This window comes from Dermacentor silvarum, chromosome 3, assembly GCF_013339745.2.
Source record: "Dermacentor silvarum isolate Dsil-2018 chromosome 3, BIME_Dsil_1.4, whole genome shotgun sequence".
In the NCBI taxonomy this organism is placed as follows: domain Eukaryota; kingdom Metazoa; phylum Arthropoda; class Arachnida; order Ixodida; family Ixodidae; genus Dermacentor; species Dermacentor silvarum.
Window position 1 is genome coordinate 74859813 of NC_051156.1, and position 21968 is coordinate 74881780.

General features: G+C 44.6%; 1 protein-coding gene across 1 annotated transcript in view; it reads left to right on the forward strand.

Moving 5' to 3' along the window:
* The window catches only part of LOC119444484 (uncharacterized), a 38954-nt gene extending 16986 nt beyond the window's left edge, over window positions 1–21968 (forward strand). The window contains exons 2-3 of the mRNA XM_037708880.2: window positions 8540–9745; window positions 21581–21968. Of these exons, the coding sequence (XP_037564808.2) occupies window positions 8629–9745; window positions 21581–21720 (1257 nt within the window). The 5' untranslated portion in view covers window positions 8540–8628 and the 3' untranslated portion in view covers window positions 21721–21968. The remainder of the gene's footprint in view (window positions 1–8539; window positions 9746–21580) is intronic.

Consider the following 21968-nt stretch of genomic DNA (forward strand, 5'->3'; position numbering starts at 1 on the left):
ACGGTGATTGGCAACGGTTGGGATGTCATCTGCTCATTCACTTTAGCTTACAGCGTTTGTCGTTTTCCACATCCCACGCAAAGATTTCACCATCTTTGCTGCATTTATCAAAAAACGAAAGAAGAAGAGGAACCGAGGGGCTCGATTTTTGTTGATCATAACCACATAAAGCCAACAGACAATGAAGCCAAGGAAAGCACCGGGGAAATTAAGTGTGGTTGAAATTGGAATGTAGAAAAGAACGAAGAGAGGGGAAATGAAAGTGGACGAAAAGGTAACTTGTCGCCGGCGTGAGCCGAACCCACAACCTCCGCATTACGCGTGTGTTGCACTACCCACTGTGTTACGGCGACGGCCATCAATTCGTCCACTAACTTGGGTATTTATGTTTACTAGATCTAGCCCATCGGGCTAAATAGGATGTTTCACGTCCGCCCACCATGGTTCTAAGTGTCGCTGGCTAACACACCTAGGACTCGATCTAATAAGCATAAATATCCGATTAGTGGACGAATTGATGGCCTTCGCCGTAGCACAATTGGTAGTGCAACGCACGCGTAATGCGGAGGTTGCGGGTTCGGCTCCCGCCGGCGACTTTTCGTCCACTTTCATTTCCCTTTTCTTCATTAATTTCCACATTCCAATTTATCAAAAACTAATATAACTTTGGAGCCTTGATCAAGTTCCTGTTGTGAGCTTTGTCATAATTTTTTTCTGATCTTCCGCACTATAGAAAGCGTAGTCCCTTTATGCTTTTTGCACTCTTTCAGAAGCTGAACTCAGTAGCTGAACTTCAGCTACTGTCGAAACTTGCGAGTGGATAAATGAAGCGAAAGTGGAGTATAAGCTGAAACAGAAAGAAACATACGAAACGTATGTGCAATGAATGAATAAATGAATCAGTCAACTTTATTATCGATGGAACAGAAGTGATACAAAGGGAAATATACAGGACGAGGTCCGAAGGTTACGAAACATATGATGGGCCTGTAATATTTATACATAAAAATTATTAAAGAAGATATAGCAGAAAAACCTGAGTCAATATGAAAGAATTACAAAAACAGCATAAATAAGTCTAGTGATAATTTTGAAAGTCATGGTGCAGCAGACGCGAAATTATTGGAACACGACAGGTTTACATTAAATAAGAACACCCTAGCTTCTGTTGATGAAGCATTATTTCTTTCAGTTCAGGCGTAAATGCATTCCATAATGTAATCGATGAAATAACATTGCGTTCTATTTCTCTTAATAAGTGTGTATCTTTGGCAGCAAAAGCCTATTACGCAACGAAAATCTAGTTTTATTAAGGATTGATAACCTGAAAGCCTGAACATTGTCGGTTATAAGTATGCGATTAAAGGTCTTAAAAAACAGTGCAAGAATACTTTGAATATAAAGGTCAGAGATATTGTTATCGCCTACGCTAGCCGCCTCCTCACAGCAGCGGAGCTCAACTATTCGATTACAGATCGTGCCTGCCTGGCTCTCGTCTGCGCGGTTCCGCCCAGACGAGAGAGTTCCGCACGTACTTGTATGGGCACGCACTTCTCTGTAATCAAGGACCACCACGCGCTCCGCTGGCTTTCCTCACTCAAAGATCCTACTGGCCGGCTTGATTGCTGGGCTGTGCGGCTACGATAACATTCCTATGCAGTCGTGTACAAATCGGGCCGCCTCCATCAAGACGCCGACCTATTCAGTAGACGAACCACCCGCCGACCTTGACACCGATGCCGACGCTTGCGTTTTCTCCGTTTCTCGGCGGCTACACGTCGCCGACGAGCAACGCCGTGATGCCACCTTGCGTGTCATCATGGATCGCTTGGAATCTTCGCCTTCTGATTCTTTCTGGGATGCAGACGACGTAGGTTGGCTGGTAATTCCAGTCGACGCTGGTCTTTGCCACAAAGGACTCGCAATAAGGTTTAATATGGCAATTCGGCACGCCAGCTTTGAGATGATCGTCAGCACGCGACGATACGTATTGAGGGACGGAGAAAAGAGACTGATTCAAGTTTTCATTGCAGTAATAAATTTTGCGAAATACGCACAGTCGGGCTTGGCGGCGTCGTGCAGGAAGGTCAGGAAGATCCAAAGTTGTTCTCATTGGCGAGACGCTGGATTGGCGCGAATAATTAGAAAGTAGGAAGCGTGCAGAATGATTTTGAAGCGATTCAAGAGACGTGATTAGGGATTTAGTTTGGGAATCCCAGACAGACGAGCCAATGTTCTACTTTGAATCGGACTAAGGTTTTCTACGGAAGCAGTTTCAATGTTACTGGGGCTTGAGAAAAGCTGCAGCGAAGGAAGCCGAACATGGGATTAGCGTTCTTAATAATGTATTCGACATGCAAATTCCAGGAGTGATGTTAACGCCTAGGTACCTGTAGGAAGCGACCGAAGTTAAATGGAAACCATTAATACTATAAGAACGGGAATTAGAGTCCATAGCAGGCCATGTTCGTCTGAATAATTTACTCTTCTTAGTCATTAAGTTATATTTACCAAGAGTCACACCAGCGAGCAATGTTACTCAGATCGGTTTGCGAAATGCCTGCGTCGAATAGGTTAGTTATTTTCCTCTAAAGTCCGCAGTCATCCTTGAATATTCTTAAATCTGAGTGGACTGAAGGAGGAAGATCATTGATGTAAATGTGGAAAAGAAGGGGCTCGAGCACAGAACCCTGAGGAACTCTTGATATCACTGCACATTAATGCGAATCGCGTTCATTAGCCACCACATATCTTGTGCGATTTTATAAAACACTATATTTATTTCAAATCACTCGCATCAGTATTACCCGTGTTAAACTTGACGAGCACTACATTATGGGACACCGTGTCAAATGTTTTAGCTAAGTCTAACAATATGCTGTCTGCATTTAGTGAGCAGTCTAACGCTGATAACAAATCATTAGTAAACGCTAACAGTTGTTTTTCCCAGTAACGGCGTTTTCGAAAACCATGATGAATGGAAGAAAAGGACAGGCGATTCACTAGAAAGGCAACTAAATGCCAATGCATTACCTGCTCTAACTGCATGCAAGGCATTGACGTTATAGATATAGGTCTGTAATTTAGGACCAAAAAGACTTCATCAGACTTGTGCACCAGAATCAATTGCCCCCTTCAAGTCGTTGGGTAGCGTGTTCTGTAATGACTAAGTGAAAATAGAGGACAATATAATACAAGAATATGTTTCAGTGGTTTTAAGAAATATATGGTTGATGCCATCAGCAGCAGCAGAGGACAATGCTATTACATGACGGGTAAGATTTTCTATCCCAACCAAGTCAATAGTGCTGCCTTCCATTTTAGAAAAATCAGGAGGATTAAACAGTGGAATGACAGCTAACACATTATTATTCAAGGACAAAGAAATGTTGTTGTTTAACAGAACTATCAGCTTTCAGCCGCATGTCGTGACATTGCGCATGCTTACTGCACTCCAGAACTTGTGAGTGTTAGTAGACAACAAATTTCGTCAAGTTTTATGATAAAACTCGTGTTTTATCATGAAGAGGGTGCGTTATTCCTGTTTAAAAGCAGCAGCACTGAACCATCGCGATATCTTTTTTTGGCGTTGGGTACTCTACGAATGGGAGTGCACTTATTTGTAAGTTCCGATACCACATTCCTTACTAATAACCAGTTTTTTTTTTCGAGGGTCGTTTCCCAGAAGTTTTGGTAATAGGCAGCTGGAAAAGTTTCTAGCTCGAAGATAATGGCTTGGAAATCCGCTCTGTTAAAGTTGCGAATAAATTTGCATTGTTTGTAGAGATGGGGTAATTAAAATGACTTAAGAAATTGTATGAGTTAATCGTCACTGAAGCCTGATAAAACCACTAAAGACAAGATAGCATGCGGAGACTGGGTTAGTACACGATCGAATATATTTGCTGACGACGATGCGACTCGAGTGGGTGTGTGAACCATTTGGGTAAAATTAAAGGTAGCGCACAAATCGACAAAAGCAGAACACCATGAGAACCCGGTAGCCGTTGTATGAAGTTAACTGGACCACTTAATTCCAGAAAAATTAAAATCGCCAAGCAGCAACAGTGGTGCATTAAGGAATTCGAACAGTAATTTTACATAAGCAATCATGCAAGCCATCGCAAAAACTAGAAGAATTTGGCGATCGATAACAAGCGCAAAACACCATATATTTGTTATTCAGGCGAATACATGCACAGATCAATTAAACGTAGAGATCAATTTGTATATAATACAGCCACCTCACAACTAAGCCGTAAGAACGATGGCTGACGTGACCAGTGTTGCCAGGTCCCTGTTCATCTTGAAGGTTTCATAAGGTCTTTAGTATAAGTCAAAGAAAATGAGCTTTGGTGAGCATGCCGAAACGAAACAAAACCTAAAGATAAAATCTGCATGTTGCTCGGCCTAATGTAGCGCAATTAAATGGTGGCCAACCGTTACACGTGTGGCCCATGTTTGGCCATTTTGATTGGGCCCTTCTGGGGGAATAACATCGGTCTTACATCGGCCATTCGTTCGAGGGCCGACCTAGGGCCGATCGTTGCTGCCAACCTGGCCGACTTCAAACCTAGCAAGTCCCAGGACAATTTATAGGTTGGTACCTGTCTGGGCCTACACCAAACCCAGCACGGCCCATGAAAATTTAGAGGTTTGCCCTTGTCTGGGCCTACATCGAACCTTCCACGGCCCGCAAAAATTTGTACGCCGGCTTATGTCCAGGCCTACTTCAAAACTTGTATCCTAGTGACAACAATAAGGTCCTATTCATATCTTATGGACATTCACTGCCAGGACATGGATATCCTAGGCATATTTATTTATTTATTTATTTATTTATTTATTTATTTATTTATTTATTTATTTATTTATTTATTTATTTATGTTACCCTCAGGGTACAAAGTACATTTCAGAGGGGAAGGGCAATTCACAACTAAAAAGCAACACAAAGCACATTTTATACATTATAAAGCCATAGAGAAAAACTATTAATAATGCGACCAGTCTTTTTAGAATAACATAATAAAACAGTTGAAGAACAATTATATAACGTGAGAACCAAAACAGGATTCAAAGATCAGTTAGCGAACAACACAAAATTGGTAATAAGGTAATCATCGTCGTTAGGACCTTTTTAAATTGAATGGTATCAGTGACGCCCGTTAGTGATGCGGGCAGGGAATTCAAATCGTTACAAGCTCTTAGAAAATATGACAGCGCACATGTTACTGTGTTGCAATGCGGCGTTGCTACTTTTTGTTGGTGATTACGGCGACGAGAAATGAAGGGTGCTGGTTGAATTCATCGGGAGTGAAGGTTAGGGTTATGGTAGAAAATATTATAGAACAGACAAATGTGGGTGTGCTTTCGGCGGGTAGCTAGTGGGATGACGTTTAAAAATATTTTGATTTGAGTGACGCTAGCTGAACGGTGATAGTTAGCCAAGATAAAACGGCTGCACGATGCTGCACACTTTCCAACATGAGTGCTAGTGTGATCTGTCCACAGTGCCACACAGATGAACCATATGTCATTTGTTGTTGCACATATGCAATGTATAATAACTTTAGTGATGATGGAGCAAGAAAAATGTTTCTGCGAAGGTAACCCAGTGTTTTGTTGGCTTTGGATGCTATATATTCTGTATGTAATTTCCAGGACAGAGTGTTGGTTATATGAACGCCGAGATACCGGTAGGATGTCACGCTTTCGAGGGGCTGACTGTGAATAAAATAAGTTGGACAAGTTGTATTTTAACGACAAACCCTCATAGACTTACACTTTTGAACATTTAGTTCCATAATCCAAATATGGCACCAATCAAGTATGCTAGGCTATTGAGATCCACCTTGCCCTTCCGTGTGTCGCACGTCCCTTGCACGTCCGTGTGTGGATCACGTCCTGCAGGCGTCTCACATGAGCGTCTGGCCTCATTTTCCGTGACATCAATTCCACGTCCATAAGGGCCATCGTGGAAGCATTCTGTGCGCATTTTACGGACATGTCCAGGCCTTTTGCGCAGTGTTCGCTATAATGTCTGTTTGCTATAATCTAGGCCTTCCGTCACGTGAAAGTGACTTATTGAAGTCAAGTTTTCAAAGTAAATTGCTTCAGAAAATTCCAGCTGCACACACGATAGCCTGGGACTGTAATTTGAGCATGCGAAAAAGATCATTCTGTTACGAGGAAACTCCAAGACAAAGCCTCGATTGGAGCACAAATATTTACGGGTATGCTGAAAACCTCCACGTGGCATAACTTTAGTAGATCCTTCATAGCATATCCGAAACTAGACGTCAAGAAGATGTCATATTTGTCTACAAAATGGTACACGGACATTCGGACATAATTCGGATGTCCTATGAACGAAGTGTTTTCACGGCGTTGGGTGCTGACATTCTGTAGTTCGCCTTATGCATGGGCCTACATTGGAATTAATGGATTTCTAGCATGTCTTACACTTATGAAGCTGCGTATTTCTGACCGATACCATGCAAGCATGCGCAGTACGAAATGTGCTACGCCACAAGGAGCATAATAATTTAAAAAAGTAAAAAACAGCTATCTAACACAATCACCCGAGATGGTGAAGCTTCGGCCACATAACCTGTGGATGTATCTGCCTTGCATTAAAGGCAACGCTTGGTACCATTAAGGATGTCACAGTATAGAAGTAATCATACGAGAGATAAATTTACATATAGGCAAGAAAATATTGTTGATGCATTATGTAGCACACTGGTTTCGGAAGGGCAATATGCTGCACTCAAACAAGCAAAGAAAGAACTCTTTATTCATATAATAAAGTAGAAAAAAATCACTTGTCATCTCAATTTTTTTTCAGGAATAATATTCAGTCAAATCTAATATAAGTTAGGCACTAGCGAAAACTTATGCTGGGGTCGAAAGGCGCGAAATTGCTTTTGAATGCGCCTGATACAGTACGTTAGCAACGTACTTCGCCACGATGTAGTTCCCCCTTCGCATATCAAACTGTCACTGCCGGCCCTATCACTGCCGGTCTTAATCCAACCTCGGCCCCACGTCTTTTTGCTACTCATGTGCCCACGTAGTTCGCAAACAACCTTGGCCCGATTTTTCTCTGCGATGATTAGCCACGATAGTTGGGAGCCGACCTCCCGCGAGAAGTTTTTCGGCCGTCGGCCAATACCGCTTGGGAGTAGCGCACAAGGAAGGAAGAGTGGAGAAGGAAAGGCAGGGAGGTTAACCAGTTTAGCACAGCTGGTTTGCTACCCTAAACATGGGAGCGGGATGGAGGAGAATGAAAGATGGGGAAGAGAGAGAGCACATAGCACAGCACGCTGGCATTTCCGAGAATTGTCTGGTCAACAAAGCGAATTCAGGTGTTTCAGAAGCTCTCCGCAACAAGGCCTAACTGCTAGCGTCACATTACAATCACAAAACCAAATGCAGAACTCAAAATAGATTCTGATATTAAATCGCAGCTAAAAGAAAGGTAGTATGCGTCACCTGTACTGTCAGCACTACATTCCAAACCTAAAACATGCTGCCAGCTGCTGCCACCATGCCACCCCCGGCATCGTGACTCAGTGCATATGGCATTTTGCTGCTCAGGTCGTGGGCCTGACTGAAGGCCGCTGCAGGCGCATTTCTAAGGCGAAAAACTGCGAAAACGCTTGTGCTATTAGATTTAAGTGCGACTAAATTAACCAAGATCACCCAATTTATTGTGAAGCTCTCCGCTACGCTGTCGCCTATATATCCCCGGTGTTGCTTTGACCCCAAGACATAAACAGCCAACCAAATCTGCTATCGCACTAAACACAAAATCTCTATCACAGAAGTTTACTACAACTGCTGCTCCAGACCCTAGTAACTACAACGCCTCCCTAGGAAGTATCGCAGGGCGCTTTCGTGTATTTAATGCTGAGCGAAGAGCATACTTCACAGAGCGCGAAAACTAAAAAAAACCTCTAGGCAACGGAAAACGATTTAGCCTAATTATCATGATTGTGGAGCGCGATTAATCGTTAGGGTAGAGGATGTGAAAGGACGCGTGTACGACCTCAAATCTAAGGTAATCTGTGCCTATTTATGGACACTGCAACACAAAGACCTTACAGATGATAACGAGTATGTGTCTAAGGAGCTCACTTAGTACCTTCGAGTACAAAACTTATGTAACATTACGTAGGCAGTTACAAAGATGGCGCATGGGCTTAGGTAACTATTGCGAATGCTGGAGTTAATTTAACGATTTGGACATCTAGGCCCATCCTAAAAATGTAGCTTCAAGAGTGCAAATGGAGCAACTTATCATTGCAATTCCAATCTGCATCCATCAAAAAAAACTACACGATGACAGTGGCGTTGTGTCCAACATCTTTCGCTTAGAAATGCTAAAGCGTGGTCTCATCAGCCCATTGCAAAAACAAACCCGCAGAGCGATCGAGAAGATTTGACGATTTCGCATCTATTTCAGGAAGTACACGTAATTCGAGTGCTTGGATGACAGGAGAACTAATTTTTGTTAACTTTGCTACTCTGCTACAGGAATCGGACAAGGCATCTTGTTGAACTGCAGCATTGTTGGTCTCGGCGACAACTTTCCATCATGGCGAGGCCTTGCAATTGGGGTCGTGATGTCCGGAGCACCCGCATCGTCTGTTATTTTCCCCTCACTGTTCAAGTACGTTCTGGAAGTTCACGGACTACGTGGAACTCTGCTCCTTACCGGAGCGTGTTTGTTGAATGTTCTGGCCTTTGCACCCCTGCTTCGAAATCCGCAGCCTAATCGAGCGGAAGAAACGTCTCGACAGCGGGTCTCGGATGGGAAGTCAGACCTGCTTACAGGGGCAAAAGCACATCACGCGCACAAACGTCCCACTATTCCCACTATTTATGAAAGCAAGATTACCTTGCCAAAAGGCTGCGTGCGCAACCTTTCTTACCCTGTCACCATCCTGAGGCATAAACATTCTTTCGGTGCTCCTGACGAAAAACAAAAGGAAGCCTCTAACATTTTGAGAACTACGCCAAACAAAGACTGTCTCCGAAATGAAGCAACAAGTTCTCGCTCGGTGGCTCACATGATGCCGTCACGTAAATGGCCAACCTGTACAAACGACGCTGAGCGAATGAAGCAAGCGAAGCTGCACGGTTTGTTATACTCAATCCCAGCATTGAACCATTGTAGTGAGACCATGGGCGTCATTCAAATTGAGCTGAAGCAACAGTGGAAGACTCCCAAGCCTTCAGATCGCAGTGTTTTCAAATGGAACGCACTGATTGAAAGTGTTCGTGAAGTGGCCGCAACTCCGCGAATCTACGCAATCGCATACTCCTTCTACGCGTACAGTATTGTTTTAGACACGTTCCTTATAGTTAACGTCGACTATGCTGTGGACATCGGAATTGCCGAAGGAGATGCTGTGCACGTGATTGCGCTCTTCTCAGTGACAGACACCCTGTGCCGCTTCCTGATGCCCTGCCTCACAGACCGCAAGCTGCTCTCAACTTCTGCCCTCTTAGCAACATCCAGCCTTATCGCTTCACTTCTCGCCGGCAGTTTTACCTTTATCACGGGAAAAGTAGGCTTCTGGGTTGTGGCGCTCGCACTGGGGCTACCAATGGGATACATCAACGTCGGAATCTCGGAAAGCGCGTCAACAGTTGCCGGAGAAGATAACCAGCCCATGGCTCTTGGTTTCATGTCTACGGCGGCGGCTGTCGGCTCCTTCACGGCACCTTCGTTAATAGGTGATCAGCTATTCGCAATATTTCGCTAAACGAAGTACCTGCACGAACTTACCCACGTATACTATGCCAGAGGTTGCCTGCCGCTGACACGTCGATTACGTTGCCCGTGATTAATGCCCCGACCCTCCGGCTGTAATCTCTTCGACGTGGTTGCTCATCAAAGCGAACAACATTTGGCACGGATTTGCGTGAGCGTTAGAGCAGTTTTGGAACCCATAATGTTATTGTTACTTCAGCAAAGTATAAGCTATTTTTCTTATCATCTAAGTTGACCACATTTCTGAAACATCCCTAAAATGTTCTCGTGCAACTCGTGAAAATATTGCGATAAACTTTTTTGCTGTGTTTGGCCAGAGAACTCATCATAGAGTCGTTCACTGCAGGGATTTAAATCAGAGCTGGTTTAGTGGAATCAAAGGTATTCGCCAAATCTACAATGCTTGTAGGATAAACACGTTAAGAGAAAAAAGAACGACAGGACACGAATGAATGTGGGGCTACTGCTTAAGATTTACAATCCAAAAATTATTATCATCATTTTCTGCAATATGCGTGGCTTTAAAATATTTCAATTGGACATAATACCGATTATATGCGAAGTTAGAATAACTAAACTTACTTGCACACCATTTCCTACAATACGGAGACTTTTGTGGGATTTTTTACGCAACACTGCAATAGATGTACTAGTGCGGAGGAATGCCTTTATATGCGCACATCTTCTGATCCTATGTTTTTTGACGTGAAAGGCGAACTGCCTCGCGCCTTGTGACACGCTGTAGTTTGCAGCATTGCTGGAAAATTCATATGCAGCCGACTGTTCTCTAAGTGAGAAATAATAATACGCTCGCCAAGTTGATTTTCAGCGAATGCCCATGACTTTAGAAAAGTACTCTTAGTTTTACTGACGCGGCCCATTATGACTTCGAATCTCAGAAATGGTATGCCACAAAATCGTAACAGACAACTAAAACATGTTTAGAAATTACCATTTTTGATTTAGTTTAAGCTCTCTCGTACGGAACTCATGAATAATTACACACAACAAACATGCAAAAGAAGTGCACATTTGTGTACCTAACATAAAGTACAGCATATATGGTAGTGGTAGCTATAATTACGTAGCGCTTACAAAGAAAAATAGTTCATGAAAAATTTCTAGCGACACAATGCTTTACGTACACCAGCAAACTTTGAAAGCGCCTCGCGTGACTAGAATTTTTTTCGCTAATACTATACTTGGAATAGGCTTTGCGGAGACTATGAGGTATAGAAGTCTTGATCGTATTTAACGTGTGCCGATATCACCCCGGAAGCTACCTTGGATCCACCCAATTCCGGGGAGTCAATATGTTGGCAAGCTAGGTAAGTCACGTCTACACTACCGTTGAAACAGCTTTTATGACTGCGGTCCAATAACACGCGGGCCAGAACAGCCAAGTTCAAAGGCAACTGACCATTTACAAAAGTGTTCTGTGCATGAGCAAGAAGTATTTTCCAACCAAACGTGCTTAAGATGGTTCATTTTGCCTTCCGAATGCATAGTCGACATGTGCCTGTGCTACTGGTTGAGGATGAAACCTGAACGTCTTCGCAACTTCTCTTACAAATCACGTCAGCACTACTCAGAAAGTAGCACTTTCGTCAGGAACAACTAGCTTTTATAGTGGGGATATATCATGTTGTCCATCCAGATTTTGGAGTCCAGCAGCAATCGAAGAGGGCGCGCACTGTGTCACAAATCGTAGTAGGGATTTCGATTTTGCGTAAACTCTTAAAAAATTGCACCCTTTGGGCTTATCTTGGCCCAAAATGACAATTGTCGCCCTGCGCGCCTTTGTATTCTTTAATGCTACATGCCCGGTACAGGGGTTTATCCAGAATTTCGAGTTTGGTGGTGGGGGGAGGGGGGAGGGGAGGGGTTACCAGAATGCAGAGGGTTGTAGATACGAAGTTGGTGGTTATGTCTGTTGTTTTTAGCAAAGGCAAGGGGGGGAGGCAAGAGGTCCAAGGGGCCAGCGCTCTTTTTACCACGCTGTTTTAATGAAGGCTGAATGCTTTTTTTTTTCAACAAATGGTGACGGAAAAGCTTATTAACAGAAGTACACTATTAACATTTTAAGCAAGCATATTCACACATGTTACAAGGGAGTTCGTCCTTGCTGGTGCATGTAGAGCTGATGTTGCACAAAATATACTACAACGAAGGTGGGGATAGGCAGGCGGGCACGAACGAACACTGCATAGAAGGCGAAAATGTGTACCTAGTTTAGGGGGATTATAAAATTCATACTATATTTAAGCACCCATGGCATTCTGTCACCACGTTTGCAAATTGCAATAACATAAGTGACAGCGTTTAGAGTTTTCGTTTGATTGCACAGTTTCTTTCTATGCAGAACAAGGTGAAGCAAGTACTCAATCTACAAGTCTTCGTAGAACAAAGTGCCGATGTTTCCAAAACTAAGTACAAAATCATTTTACACAAGAGATCTAGTTGTGTTGGTATAGCGGAGAATAGAGGCAGCTCCAGTGCGACGGAGTGTGTACAGCCGAACTTGGGTATACCCGTGAAATCCCTAGCCCGGTACTTCCAGGCCATGAACGACATGCGTGTCATCAGCGTGACATAGCATTTTCGACAGGAAAGTAGCGAGTGCCGAGTTTTCAAGAAAGGAAACGCAAGCAAGGCAGATGATGATTATCGTTGTGGGCAATGTAAGCCGCCAGGGGGTGCAAACTTTTTCAAGAGTACGCAAAACGCCACGTCCAGTTTGCGGCCGTTTGTACTCATCTAGGGTTCTGTCGTAAACCCGACTGGCTGCTTCCCCTAACTTTGCGTAAGCAAAATGTAAAGGCGACGGACGTGCTAGGTTAATGAACAGCGAACGCGTCTGAGGGTCTGAACATCAGACGCAGCCGAATGAAAACTTCAGCGTTGATATCAAAACGTGAGCGGAAAGTGACAGCGCAATCTCGCATAAAACCAGTAATTAATTTCTGCTCACGGAAACCACGAAAATACTTCGCGCTGTCTTACACGCTCCGAAACTTGGTAGCCCCCACGTGAAGGGGCCAACGACTTCACGAAACACGGGAAACGGCCGCCGCACAATACCGTGCCACGTGAAGTTAAAACCTTGAGGCTAGTATAAAAAAGTACTGGATTTTTACGCACAGAAACCACGATCTGATTTCCAGGCACGCCGTAGTGGGGCACTCCGGGTGAATTTTGACCACCTGGGGATCTTTACCGTGCACCCAATGTGTGGTAGTGTGCTAGTAGCGACTGGCCAGCAAAGTTCATAGTAAAAACATCAGGCTGCCAAAGCATGGCAAAGGTGTGCAATATCGCCGCGTTCAGGGCAAGACTTGCAGATCCGTTTTCGAACCACGCGCTCAAATTTTTGGACGATTCCCAAAGCACGAACACACGACTGCACTAACTCGTCAGTCCGTGAAGTACATTTCCACGACGAATAAGCCACTTGTTTTTGCCTCTGTACTCACAGCATCAAAAACGCTTATGCGGCGCGAGCATCGATGCCGGCGGGACCACGAGAAAGCACACCACGCGTCTCTTCTTTTAGGCCGCGTGGTAACAAAAAAATTACACCATCTTCCCGTAGGGGAACCCTGAGTAGTACGCGAAGCAGCCATGGGGTCGACTCAAGTTCCCATTAGTTTTCAGATCGGCCTGTCGCCGCTGCCGTTTCGTGGCAGCGGCTCGAGCCCTCTTCTCCGCGGCGCTGTTCACGGCGCTGACACTGGCGCTGACACTGGCGCTGTCCGCGGCACTCATCGCGGCGTTGCGGGAGGAGAATGAGAGGACGAAGTGAATCATGATGAGTGGGCGAAGCACCGGGGGGATCATTCGGGCAAAACGCCGGAAGCGTTCTCCAGAACCGGAAGTAGAATCGGAAGTGAAACTGTAAGACAACCGGAAGTGGAAACGGAAGCGGAACCGGAACCAGAAGCCGGCTTCCGGTTCCGGCTTCCGGAAGCCGGAGCTTGGCGTACATATACTATACATATACATACAAGGAGAGGAGGGGGAGGAGGATGTGCATGCGCAGTGCGGGTGTGGACGCCGCACGGCGGATGGAGGGAGGGAGTGAGATAGCCCCGACCATAAGCTGCTTCGCGTCTAAAATCATTACCACGGGCTTTCAGCGCGGCATTTGAAAGCTTGCAAATTGGAGACATTACCGCTTATGGTACACGCCGCTTTACTTCTCCAAATGTGTCCCCACACAAGCACTAAACAGACACAACTTCAAGCATAGACTTCAAGGATCTTGAAAGTAGAACAGGCGACGGGTTCCTCCCTCTGCCGGCAGGTCACATGGCAAGTAGCGCTCTCGATGACGATGCTACCATTTAAATAACGAAGAGTTGCTGCCCTCTGGATGGCTATGCTTTCGCTAGTTACATGCGTCGAACGCAATTGTCCAAAACCCGACGTCTATGACGTGTATAGGCGGGCGTCTGCCAGAATGCCACGAAAAATGCAGAGTATATGCTTGGGATTTTGGTACTAAGAGCCCGATAAATACAGTGAGCTGGAGCTTAATACCGTGCCCTGTGGTGTTCAGCAGAATCTCTGCCTGTTTTTCGCGCTCTTAGATTTAGTGCTGGGACGCATAGTTCTGTGCAAAGTTGGTATGAATGTATGTGGCAATAGGCGTCTACAATGACTTCACTGCAACACACTTGTGTAATGCGGTGAAGCACTGTATTGCGGTGACGGGTAGTAACACCGCCCTAGTTCCTGCTTTGATGTCCCCGCTGCCATTAAGATACTGCACCGCCCGCTTTATTACAATCTCAGGTGTTCTCGAACTCTTCGTTTGCCGGTATTATTATTGCCACATGCTAAATGGTCTCGCCACAATACAGATCTTTAGTGAGGTGAAGCTGCCAAATGCTTTCACAGTGTCAAACCTAACAGTTTTAGAATGACATGGCCAATATACTAGCACAGCCTTTGACTTTAATAACTTTATTAAGACTGTCAAACTAATCTTGCAGCATAGAAACACAATGTAAACATCCTAAGAGTTGATTAGCAGGAAATACAGGCATGGCAAGCACAAATCTAGTGGCCAAGAGTGTGGTGAAGTGTTTTAATATTACTAAATATTTTAGCATTGATGCAGGTTGACCAGACTTACTGCGATACTGGTTGCTTTACAATGAAAATAATGGCATCAGATAAGGGGATGCAATCAACTTGTGTTCTGTAAGTCATATGGGTCCTACCAATTCCCAAACCGGGTTCTTGTTCACGCATGCTACTTGCGTCCTCTAATCTCAAGCTCTCTAATGTCACAGCATAAACAGAAGCTGTAGCCATAGGCCTTTGAACTTCACAACTCTAATTTTGTCTCTTCTATACTCATTGCAACCTAAACATTACGCTGCCATGATAGCATCTGCCTAGCTCAATGCTACATTTTGCGACAAAAGCAGTGCTCACTCAGAGTTGCCTGTTTTAATATTTCCCCCCAGAATCCTTCAAACAGTTCATTTTTTAAACCTGGAGGATGTCATGCCTCTCAAGTAAACTGCTTTGTACTGCACCACGATACGCGACAAGAAAATTAACCATGCAATAAGCTGCTAGAAGTAGCTAAAGAGAGCAAAATCTGTGTAAGTTAGCTAAATTTGCAGCTCCTAAGGTTGGTTATTATTGAATTAGGGCAAGGAAGGAACATCTTGACTAAACATGTCTGCAATGTCTGCAAACAAAATTTATTATAAGAAAATGCATGTAAGTGTGCGCAGTCTCACGAAAACAAAAGGAAAGCAAGTAATTGTCTTAAAGATATATAATCAGTTGCCCTTCTCCATTTTTTTAATGCACTGTAAGGGTTATCACAATCAAACACGCAGATCCAGCACAGTGTTGAAATCTAAATGCCGCGAAGCTTGTCAGAGTTGGTGAGGTTGAAGCACTAGCAAACCACACGAGCACTGCATCATTGCTTGTAGTGGTTTGCTCTCCGGGTCAAAGATGTAGGCGACATGTGATGCTTGTCAAAGGAAAAAAATGTTGCTGAAAGGATGAGATGAGAGGTTTTGGAGAAGACAGCTCCATGCAGTGCTGCTGCGAAGTCTTCAAAGTGTGTCACTGGTTAGCGGTCGGGGACGGTGGCGTCAAACACTGGTAGTTCTCGTTCAAGTGCCAGTCACCTGCAGTCTCCTTGGGTACTATGTGCAACGGACGTGCTTACGGGCTGGAAAATTCATGCCAGATTTCTAGTTCGAGCACGTTCTCAAACTCATAGCAGGCAATCTTGAGCTGGTCCGTAGCTAGGCAATGTGAGTGAGCATACGTAGAAGGTCCAGTAGTGACAGGTGTATGCACAAAGAAATACATAACATTTCTAAATGCATTTAAGGCTTGAAGCCGCTTGTGTCACAGTGGTGCGTCCATTCCGGTTGATTAGCCAAGAATGAGTGCTGTCCCAGTATCATATACCCTTATGCCGAAGTTGTCTACTATGCCAAGCAATAGGCAGCAGCAGGTTGTCCCAAGGCAGCAGCCCTGTGGCCCAAGTTTTCAGGAATACATATAGAGATAAAACAATGACAAATGCCATGCCCCGGAGAAGCAGCAAAGAAAGTATCGTAAAAAAACTGGAAACAAGCAAAGAGGGTGATGAGTAGGGAGCTAGTGGTGCAAGGTACTGTACAGTTAAAAACATATTCAAGAAAATGAAAAACAGCACGTTGTCGTAAATTTTTCAGAGCTTGAGCGCCCACATTACTCATAATTTTTATACAAACAGTGGGTTCTCTTGTGTGGAAAACTATAAGACAACAGTGATCTCTAGCCATCATGCCTTGTGTAAACCACCTCCATACTATGCCTGCAGATTTCTTAATAGTACCATGCTACTATGGCCTCTGCTGCCCGCGACTACGTTCCTCTCCCATTGGAAGACATTCTGTTGAAATAAGAGGGCCAATTATCTGCTCTTTCCATTGCATGACCTGTCCAACTCCACTTCTGTTACACTCAACCGGTATATTGGCTACACTCATTTGCCATCTAATATGTTGGGTACAAATAGTGGCGTGGAGCAGAGGTAGAACATCCGGCTTCAAATCTGAAGGTCGTAAGTTCGAATCCTCCTCCAGTCCACTACAATTTCAGCCATGGAGTGGCGCCTGACACCGGCAAAAAATATATATATCGCCGAGAGCTAGTGGGGCTATACTAGTTCAGGTGCAGCCAAACTAGGAAGGCCCACTAAGCTTCAACAAAGTCACTCCCTCACCAGAACAGGAATTGGCCTCCATGGTGCAGTATTCGGCCGCACCTCCCTCATGACTCCTGCAATTACCCATGGCCCTCAGTCCCCAGCAGCGGCGGAGCACCTGACCAAGGCGGCGGTCAGACCTGCGACGCGGCAGAGGGTGCTAAGAATCTCTAGGCCCGGACAGGCCACCAATGGAAACTGAACCTGGCAACCTTTAACACGCGCACCCTATCGAGTAAGCCTACCTACCAGGGCCAATAACCCTACCTATCAGGGTTATTTGAAGAATTATCAGGCATTGCCTAGGATATTGGACTGGTGAGTCTTATACAGTGCTAACTCACGGCCACGTTCTCTGCTGCAGAGGTCTTCCAGATAAGAGAGAATTGGAGTAGGTCTTCTAGTCCATAAGGACACAGCGGGCAACATTGATGAATTCTACAGCATTAATGAGAGGGTAACCGTCGTCGTAATAAAGCTGAATAGGAGGTATAAAATCAAGGTAGTACAAGCGTACGCCCCAACCTCCAGTCACGATGATGAAGAAATAGAACCGCTTTATGAAGATGTTAAATTAGCAATGAGAGAGGTACAAACCCGGTATACTGTAGTCATGGCCGACTTCAATGCAAAATGGGGGAAAAAGCAGGCTGGTGAGCGAGCAATTGGCAACTACGGCATCGATTCTAGGAACGCTAGAGGCGATATGTTGGTAGAATTCTCGGAAAGGAATAGGTCCCGAGTAATGAATACCTTTTTTCAGGAAACGTAGCAACAGGAAGTGGACCTGAAAAAACCCTAATGCAGAAAGAATAAATGAAATAGATTTCATACTCTCTGCCAGTCCCAGCACAGTGTAGGAAGTCGAAGTATTAGGTAGGGTAAAGTGCACTGACCATAGGTTAGTGAGTTCTAGGATTTCTCTCAATTTCAAGAGAGAAGGAATAAAATTAGTCAAGAAGAAATAGGCTAACCTAGAAGCAGACTAATTCAGGCTGGTGCTCGCAAACAAATATGCAGCTTTGGAACAAGAAGATGAAGACAACATAGAAGTAATAAATGAAACCGTAACTAGGCTGATCTCAGAAGCAGAAATTGAAGTGGGAGATAGGGCACCAAGGCAACCAGTAGGAAAGCTCTCCCAAGTAACAAAGGACCTAATAAAGAAACGGCAAAACACGAAAGTGTCAAACTCGAGAAATAAGATAGAATTCGCTGAGCTGTCGAAAGTGATCAACAAGAAGAAAGTAAGGGATATCCGAAATTATAACGTGAAAAAGATTGAGGAAGCAGTAAAATGTGGACGCAACATGAAATCAGCGAGGGGAAAACTTGGCATAGGACAAGGCAAAATGTATGCACTAAAAGATACGCAGGGAAATATCAAAAGCAATTTCGATGACATAGTAAAAACAGCGGAATAATTCTATACTGACCTGTACAGTGCCCAGAACAGCCAAGCTACTTTCATTTGAAGTAATGATAGTGAACAGTAGTGAACAGGATACAGAGGCTCCTTCTATAACTAGCGATGAAGTTAGTAGGGCCTTGAAAGACATGACCCGGGGAAAAGCTGCTGGAGAAGACGGAATAACAGTCGATTTAATCAAGGATGGAGGAAATATGCTTGAAAAGCTTGCGGCCATTTATACGCCTCACGACTTCAAGTGTACCAAAAAGCTGGAAGAACTCCAACACTATGCTCACCCATAAGAAGGGAGCCGTTAAAGAATTAAAGAATTATAGACCCACTAGCTTGCTTTCAGTATTGTATAAAATATTCACCAAGATAATTTCCAATAGAATCAGGGCAACACTTGACTTCAGCCAACCAAGAGAACAGGCTGGCTTCAGGAAGGGGCATTCTACGATGGATCATATCCATGTCATCAATCAGGTAATAGAAAAATCTGCGGAGTACTATCAACTTCTCTTTATAGCTTTCATATAATATGAAAAAGCATTTGATTCAGCAAAGATACCAGCAGTCATAGAGGCATTGCGTAATTAAGGGGAACAGGAGGCATACGTGAATATCTTGGCAAATATCTACAAGGATTGCACAGCAATCTTGGTTCTCCACAAGAAAAGTAGAAAGATACCTATCAAGAATGAGGTCAGGCAATGAGACACAATCTCTCCAATGCTATTCACTGCATGCTTAGAAGAAGCAGTTAAGCACTGGAAAGGCTTAGGAGTGAGGATCAACAGCGAATATCTCAGCAACCTTCGGTTTGCAGATGACATTCTCCTATTTAGCAACAATGGGGATGAATTACAGCAAATTATTGAAGAGCTTAACCGAGAAAGTGTAAGAGTGGGGTTGAAGATTAATATGCAGAAGACAAACATTATGCTATTTATATCCTGGCAAGAGAACAAGAATTCAGTATTGCCAGTCAGCCTCTAGAGTCTGTAAAGGAGTACGTTTATCTAGGTCAACTGCTCACAGGGGACCCTGATCGTGACAAAGAAATTTACAGAAGAATAAAATTAGGTTGGAGTGCATACGGCAGGCATTGGCAAATCCTGACTGGGAGCTTACCACTGTCGTTGAAGAGAAAAGTGTACAATCATTGCATTCTGCCGGTGCTAGCATATGGGGCAAAAATGTGGAGGTTGACAAAGAAGCTCGAGAACAAGTTGAGGATCGCACAAAGAGTGATAGAACGAAAAATGTTAGGCCCAACGTTAAGAGACAGGAAGAGAGCGGTGTGGATAAGAGAACAAATGGTGATAGCCGATATTCTAGTTGACTATAACAGGAAAAAATGGAGCTGGGCAGGTCACGTAATGCATAGGTTGGATAACCGGTGGACCATTAGAGTTACAGAATGGATACCAAGAGAAGGGAAGCACAGTCGAGGACGGCAGATAACTAGGTGGGGTGAAGTTAGGAAATTTTCAGGTGCAAGTTGGAATCAGCTATCACAAGACAGGGGTAATTGGAGATCACAGGGAGAGGCCTTCATCCTGCAGTGGACATAAATATAGGCTGATGATGATGATAAGGAGAATACTAAAGTGCCTATTATATATAAAATAAAATATGGCGTTGCTTAGCGAGATGTGTAGGAAACTTGGCATGAAATGACCTTTAATTATTTAAATGCCTATGGCCCTTTCAACTACCCCTGCTTCATGAGATTTTCGTGCAGTCAAGTCCTCCTTGAAGCGCTTTGTACATCATCCAACACTCTACGACTAGTTCCTCAACTGAATCACAACTCAACTCGGTGTATGGAATTGCTGTCGAGGATAAATCATTTAAGCTCAACCCCTCCCACTCCGGTAGTCGAGGTATCACGACCACTCTCACGTTTAATTCCCCGGACACTATTTTACAATATTTCTGATTTTACAGCATAAGCTGTTATGGGCTCATTCCAATAGCCGTTTCGGGTCGCGATGATGCCCCGCCGCCGCCCCGTAGCCGCTATCGCCGGAAATGGAGAAAAAAGTACCCGCTCTCCGCCGGGATCAAACCCAGGTCCGCTACGTGGGAGGCGGATACTCTAGTACTGAGCCACGCAAGCGCTTGCTATCCGAGAGCGTGAAAATGTACTATAAACGTGCCCTATTCCAGCGCGCGAGATGCGATTCAGACGCGGAACGCAAACAACGCGGTCCCAGGCCTCCGCCGGTATGGTGGCTTTATCTAGTTAAGGCGCCGGCAAACGCAACCTTTCAGACACTGTAAATTTTGCTGCCGCCTTAACTGGTGGCGCTAACATACCGACAGACGCTCGGGATCACGTTGATTGCGCTAGATTGGGTGCGTTGCAATGGGAGCGAATGTGACAGCCGTAGTTGCATTTCGGCAGCTTGGCTGGGCCGAACGGCGCTAGCCATCGGCGTTGAAACGCGTGGGCTTGCACGCGCGACGGCGTCCCAAGCAGGCCGCGTCGGGCGTGTTGCAATGGGAGCGAATCTGACAGCCGTAGTTGCATTGTCGGCCGCTTGGCTGGGCCGAACGGCACTAGCCATCGGCGATGGAACGCGTCGGCTCGCACGCGCGACGGCGTCCCAAGCGCTTTCCTGGCGCATTCACTCAAATTACTAGGTTGTACTTTCGAAATGCTCGTCTAGCTTACGCTGTGACTGTTGCGTGTGCCGCGCAGGCCTGGCATTTTTTTTAGAACCTAAGTGTTTTTTATGCCTTTCTATTCAATTTTATGCTAAAACGACTCGAATTTGACACTAGGATCAACAACATTCGCGCTTTCTAGCTTTCCTGTAACATTTAGCATTAGCCTATCGGCTCTAAAACGTTGTTGCTTGGAATTTACTCATGCTGACTTCTCAGTTTTGCTCAAATAACGCATTTTGCTGTCTGCTTGTGCCCATGAAAAATTACTGAAGCCAGTCAGCATTCTAGTGTCACAATAATAGACGGTCATGCCAGGAGTACAATTCATTTGCTCTGTTTGCATCAGCCACATTATCCAGCCACCCTTCACTGAAGTCATTTATTGAGAAAGCGTGTTTTTAACTTATTCCACTATTACCTGTGCCTTCGGACCTGCAAGTATTTCCTAACATTGTATCTTGTTTTCTCCCACTGCAGGCCTATTCCGGGACACCTGGGGCTCGTACGATGGTCTTTTCTTTTTCATGGCAAGCACACTGGTGGTTGAATCTGCCTTGTTCGCTGGACTTTCAGCAATCGACTTTCGGAAGTCCAAGCATTTCAAAATATCATCATAGATTTTTATACATTTTGGTGAAAGAGATTTTATTGACATTTTCTCGCTTGTGTGTCACTGCACGTTCTGACATTCTACTAGCTAGCGTCAAAGCCTATGTGCACGACGCTATATGCCTGATAACTTCGGAGACATCGAACTGCCATATTTCGCATATAATCTAGCTCTCGCACATGACCAGCGACAACTGTAAGTTTAGACATTTGTCCTTTACAGTTTATTAAACACCTGCCGTGGTGGCATAATGCC